General features: G+C 41.7%; 1 protein-coding gene across 1 annotated transcript in view; it reads right to left on the bottom strand.

Moving 5' to 3' along the window:
• CNTN5 (contactin 5) overlaps positions 1–6,861 on the bottom strand; it is a 923,854-nt gene that overhangs the window by 234,254 nt on the left and 682,739 nt on the right. The window contains exon 12 of the mRNA XM_006027993.1: positions 1,416–1,552. Within this exon, the coding sequence (XP_006028055.1) occupies positions 1,416–1,552 (137 nt within the window). The remainder of the gene's footprint in view (positions 1–1,415; positions 1,553–6,861) is intronic.

Genomic DNA, 6,861 nt, shown 5'->3' on the forward strand with positions numbered 1-6,861 from the left:
TCCATGTGGTTGTATAATGAATCACTGGAGCTGGTGCCGTACATTCTTCAGGATTGTTACTACAAACTATTAGCCTTTAGTTAAAAGTGTATTAATAAAAACAGCATTTGAAAATGTATATGAATGAGAAAAAGAAATTCCCTTCCATTTTTTGCATTTTCAGTTTGATATTAAATTGAATTTGCAAAGTTCATATGCTGATACAAGTGGCTCTTTGGAAAATCTCAAGCAGGACTAAATACCCACCACTACCTCTGTAAAAACAGAAATGGAAAAGTTAAGCCATATTTTCAATGCCTTAGGACTTCAAAAACAAACTGGCTTATATCTTTACTTTCTTACTGTTTGCATAATTGCTTGATTTTCACAGATCGAGGCATGTGCTGAAAAGACAGGCATGCCATCTTTTATATTCATAAACTCTGCTATGAATCCATTAATAAATGGAGACATTTATTGCCAAATTGAAGAATTTTATTTTAATCTGGCAACATATGAAGCAAATCTACAAAACATATTTCTATTACTCCTAGTGTCTGGAGACTATAGAGGAATAGAAATGTGCTGGTTAAAAATAAATAAATAAAAGGCATGAACTGGGAAGATGACTCAGTGAGAGAAATTAAAACAAAATAAAATCTAAACCATGACATCTGCAATCATTTACAATGAGAAACACTATAACCAAGAAATTACTTTAAATGTGTCGGAGCAGAACACTTTGAACTTGGAATTCCCAAATGAAACATGTTAATGTCATTGGCCAGCTTTGTTAATCACAGGAGAGTTATTTTGGTATCTGGAGATGCAAAACTAAAATGGCTACTAAGAAATAGCCCTAGTATACTTTGCAGAAGTGTGCGTTAGCACTGAGGGACATGAGAACTATACGTAGAACATACCATGTAATATTTAATACCTATGCAGTAGGTGATATATATCATAGGACTCTGAGTTTAAGGAACTCTTTACCAATAATTCCTTCCTGTTTTTGCTCAGTCACACAGTGGTCACTCATAACATGCCTCTACACAGAAACACCTAGATATAACAAACCACTGAAAAAGAAAATCACAGTCTAAAATAGAAACAAACCACAGTTCTTGCTTTGTTCAGCTAGATATCATTAGTTTAGTAAATAGTCAGGGATAAGGTGCTTCAGACTCAGCTGTGAAGGCTCCACCTCCCGTTCTTTGAGGTTTATCATTAGTCCTGTTAGATGGCATATAGGCTGACATAGGACAGGAGATGGACCCATGGAAAACCTGGTGCTACAGTTCCCGAATATTTGAAATTAGCAGGAAAATAATGAAGGCACTTTTTTGAAGCACGGTCCCTTCAGCACTTTTTTCAGTTCACCTTACCTGAATTAAAGAAGAAACTACAATTGACAGGTGCTTTACTGAGTACTGTACCTGTGTCCAGATAGGGAGTCCATTCTTCAGCCAACGATAGGTTGGCCTTGGTTTTCCAGTGGCTTTGCATTCCCATCGGAGCTGATCTCCACTGTCTAACTGAGTATCGTTAAGCTTCTCCATCCAATGTGGATAGGCTGTAAAAGAGTACTATGATGTGATATGGGAGCATGGACACAGTTGACAGTTCTTTAGTTGGTATTACAAACATTCAGATTTTACGACCAGTTTGTTTTTAGTTATTGCATTAAATTGTGTGTGTGTGTGTATATAATACTGAGTTTCAGGAAAAGTGACGGAACTAAACAATTTTTGACCAAAGGATGCTATCAGATTATGAACTGAGCAATGCCATGCTTAGAAGCAAAAAGCCTTGCTCATGTAATAAAATACTGTAGACAAAAAATAACTACAGTACAGTTAAGACATTAAAGTAGCATTCTGAGTTGAAGATTTGTCTGGTTGCCATCATAGTAACTTTAACTTAAGACCTTTAACATATTAGTATGGAAACCAAACAGCCTGGTCTATCTGATGTCTGGAGCTCTACCAATTCAGTAGGAAACTAGGATTTACTCAACTGGAAAGGCAGGGAAGCGAGTGAACTATCTGTTCCAGTTCTTTTAAAAAGTGGTCACACGTGTACGCAATCTTATTTGTGCAAGGAGTGAATGCCAGAAGTATGGGCTTGCTCCTAAGAATGATGCATTACCTTGGGGTGCAGTAGAATTCTCCAGGAGCATAAATCACATAGTCAGAAAGAAGGAGACAGTTTTAAGGAGGAATGGGCCTAAATGACTGAGGGATCATGTGAAAAAATTAGTACCTTGAATTTCATCTTGGAGTCCATTAACAATAAATAAAATGAATGGAAACACAGGCCTTTCATCACGTAATCAGATTCCTATGTCTAGAAGCCTAGCCCATAAAGAGCTCACTGATTCAGTAAGACTTAATGAACAGATCACAGATCAGAATGGAGGATGAAGTTCTGTGGCAAGGAAGGAGCCACAGAATGTATATAATAGTCTAAAATAGTAAGACTAAAACTTTTAATTCACTTTTGCAATCAACTCAGGAAGGAGGAACTATATTTCTGGTTGAGCTGGATAGTAACCCAGAGTTAGCACAGTGAAGAATCTATTCTGGACAACAGTGAATCAATAAACTACTTAAATAAAGAGAACCTACATTAGACTGAATTTACAAATAAATCTTACAATCTGTCTGGTATTTGATAAGTCTCCCATCACAGAGCTGAAAAGATACGAGGGGACATGATGGTTGACTGTAGTGAGTATAAAAATTCTAGTGCATTGGTTTCAAGGGAAGTTAAAGAAGTCTATATCAGTCCTAAATGTGTATTATTTTGCAAAACATTGAATATGTGTGTTGCTCCATTGTCCCATCAGATTATATTTAGGGATATTATAATTAGTACATAGCGTTGCAATTTCCTGCCCACAGGCTGTGGGAGTCAAAACTGGATAATCATTGTACAGTTATTCCTTTACAATCTCAAACATGAAAATCCCAGTGGTCTGATTGGTTGATAATAACTATTGCTATTCTAAATGACTGTCCTGTAAATATGCAAATGAATCATCTCTAAATGGCCTCTGAACTCAGAATTTTCCAGCTATTTGCATGAACAAATCTGAGGGTTTTTTCCACTTTAAAGAAAGGTACGAGTATGCACAAGAGAAGAGTGGCCTAGGTGAGAATATAGTATGAATTAAGTTAAATAAAACTGATGGAAGAAATCTATAAAGTTAATAGAAAATAATTTGCACTCATTTCTTTTTTGCCTTCTACCTCTGTCAGTTGGTCCTCCTTAGTCAAGTATAACCACCTCTGACCTTCCTCGCTGCTGGTGAGCAAGATTCCTGTCCCCATAATAAATGTCACAATTTTTGTTTAAATTTTGTTTACCCTGTAGAATTCTAGCCTCTGACTGAGTTTGTTTTTTAAACACACTGGGAATAGATCCTAATCTTACTTACATCACTATAAATCAGGGGCAAAGTAGATATAACTCCAGTATTTTTCCTATATTATAGTTGCATTTAATTTATTATAAAAAAAACCAAGCAAAACACATCTTAAATATAAGCAAGAAGCGCAACAAACTATATAAGGATAGAGCCAGGTGACATCTGGCAATGAGCATGATCATAGCAGAGATATGAGTAAAAGAAGTATGAAGCTACTGTTTTCTTATTTAATATCCTTTAGGGAAACTGTGCCACAGATTCAGTGATCTGTACACATGCACTTTAATGTGCATTAGCTTATTTTAATGCATATTAAAACATCCCTTAAAAATGCTATTTAGCTAATGCACATTAAGTGTCACTTAAAAACTGTGCTCTTTAGTTAATGTACACTAAAACAGGCTAATGTGCATTTTCCTAGTACCTCACAGTGGAGGGCATCTATACATGTGCTCTGGGGTGGAGGGGGTCACTTTAATTAGAGCAGCTGCTTGCAGCGTCATGTACATTCAGAGTCCCACACTTCAAAATGGCAGTGGGGGCATTTGAACTAAAGCTCATCCAAGTGCTCCTGCCACCCTTTAGAAGCATGGGGGTACTAGATTTAAACTAGAGCATTAATGCAAATGTAGACTGAGAAACATAAAACTGAAGTGACTTTTTCAACAGATAGTGAAACAGTCCTATGCTACTCTGTGAGCAAAAAGAAGGCACAGGGTAGCATAGGACCCCTGCAGGACAAATCAGGTCCGTTGGTGGTTGACACAAACAAAAAGGCAGAGCTCTTCAATGAGTTTTTGCTTCAGTATTCCTTAATACTGATCAAGACAATCCCCCCACCTTGAGCATAGACAGATGTCCAAAAGGCACCAGACCACCAAAGGTTAGTGTTGACTTAGTTAAAGAGCACTTGGAAGGGCTGGATGGGTGCAAGTCAGCTGGCCTGGATGACCTCCTTCCACGGATGCTGAAGGAATTGGCCAGTGCCATTGCTGAGCCACTGGCACTGCTGTTTGAGCTCTCATGGTGCTCCAGACAGGTCCCTGAGGACTGGAAAAAGGCCAATGTGATGCCCATTTTTAAGAAGGGGAGAAGGGAGGAGCCAGGTAACTTCAGGCCAGTCAGTCTTACCTCTATCCCTGGGAAAATACTAGAAAAAATCATCAAGGAGCGCATTTGTGAAAGCCCAGCAGGGGAAACAATGCTGAATGGAAACCAGCAGGGGTTCGTCACAGGTAGATCCTGCCTGACAAACTTAAAGCCTTTTATGACCAGGTCACACACTGCCTTGACACAGGCTGATGTCATTTACCTGGATTTTAGGAAGGCCTTCAACACAGTTTCACATCCCATTCTCATAGGGAAGCTAACGGGCTGTGGAGTGGATGCCTACACAGTCAGGTGGGTGGCCAACTGGCTTAGGGACTGCACCCAGAGAGTGGTGGTGGACGGGTCGTTCTCAGCCTGGAAGGATGTGGGCAGTGGGGTCCCGCAGGATTCAGTCCTTGGACCGGTGTTATTTAATATCTTCATTAGCGATTTGGATGAGGGAGTGGTGAGCATCCTCTCCAAGTTTACGGATGATACCAAATTATGGGGCAAAGTTAATATACCAGAGGGCAGGGAGCAGTTACAGGTTGACCTGGACAGGTTAGATCAATGGGTGGAACGTAATAGGATGCAATTCAACAAAAATAAACGCAAGGTACTGCACCTAGGAAGGAGGAATCCCCAGCACACCTACAGGTTGGGGGATGTCCTTGACATTCACCTGGCTGGGGTCGTCTGACCTCAGTCCTCTCTCCTGCCAGGGGCAGGGGGTCGGATACAATGATCCATTGGGTCCCTTCTGATTCTATAATCTATGAATCAGTGGCTAACTACTGCCTCCAGTCCCCTTTCTTCTATCTTTACATGATGTGGCTGAGAAAATAATTGAGGCCTGTTTTTCAAGCTTATACACCCAGATGAACATGAGTCATCAATGTGATGAAGCGATCCGTAAAGCTAACTGCACTTTATCATGCATTAGCAGGTGCATGACAAACAGGTCCAGGGAGGTGATATTTCCCCTCTATGAGGCATTGGTCAGGCCGCAGTTGGAGTATTGCTTCCAGTTTTGGGCACCACACTTCAAGAGGGATGTAGCTAACCTCGAGAGGGTTCAGAGGATGGCCACTCACATGGTTAGGCAAAGCCCTACTACGAGGAGAGATTGAGGGCCCTGGATCTCTTCAGCCTCTGCAAGAGAAGGTTGAGAGGTGATGTTGTGGCTGCCTACAAATTCATTGGGGGGAGGGGAGCAGCAAGGAATAGGAGATTCTCTGTTTACCAGGGCACCCCTTGGAGTAACTAAGAACAAAGGCCACAAGCTGACAGAAAGCAGATTTAGGATAGACGTTAGGAAGTACTTCTTTACGGTAAAGGTTGCTAGAATCTGGAATGGGCTTCCAAGGGAGGTGATGTTCTCCCCTACCTTGGGGGTCTTCAAGGGGAGACTAGACAAGCACCTGGCTGGGGTTGTCTGACCCCAGTGCTCTTTCCTGCCGAGGGCAGGGGTTTAGACTTGATGATCTGCTAAGGTCCCTTCTGACCCAAACATCTATAAATCTATACCCTGTCTAGTCCCAATAAGTTCAGATAGAAGTGTGAGTCAGCCTAGCTTTGGCTGGATCACAATATTTGTTTGAAAGAGGGTCAAGGTAAGAGATAGGGACAAGGACAAGAACATATGGATGCTTCAGGCAAAAAAGGAAGAGAGCAAAATCTACTGGAGTCTCAACACAAAAACGTGCTCTCCACCCTCCGTGTGTTTTTTTTTTCTAGGGGTTTAGGTTAACTGAGTTTAGGCGTCTTCTTCCCACCCTCCTCCTATTCCCATTTGATTCTTGTCTTATCTAATATTGACATCAAGATGTACCATGATTGTCCTGCCCCCATATAAAACCATGCAAGCTAGCTTCCTATGAGAAGAGATCGATGTCATATATCTTGACTTCAAAAAAGCCTTCAATCTGGTTTCCCATGATCACCTCTTGGAGAAACTGGCCAATTGTTGCCTTGGGTCCTCAATGATCCACTGGCTGGAAAATTGGCTCCGGGGTCGGACCCAGAGGGTAGTAATTGATGGAAGTCACTCATCATGGTGTCCTGTGACCAGTGGGGTCCCCCAAGGCTCTGTCCTTGGACCCATACTGTTCAACATCTTCATTAATGATGTGGACACTGGAGTCAGAAGCAGACTGGCCAAGTTTGCCGACGATACCAAACTTTGGGGCAAAGCATCCACGCCAGAAGACAGGCGAGTGATGGGAGTTGGGGAGCAGGAGCGAGGGGAGCAGGGTGCACGTGTGCCACCCGCACGTGTACCTGCTTACCTCGGCGGAGGCGGCAGCAGCTGAAGCAGCAGCGGAGGAAGCCGGCGGCGGGGGCAGGCACAGGCGAATTCCCCC

This window comes from Alligator sinensis, unplaced genomic scaffold (assembly GCF_000455745.1).
Source record: "Alligator sinensis unplaced genomic scaffold, ASM45574v1 scaffold18_2, whole genome shotgun sequence".
NCBI lineage: Eukaryota > Metazoa > Chordata > Crocodylia > Alligatoridae > Alligator > Alligator sinensis.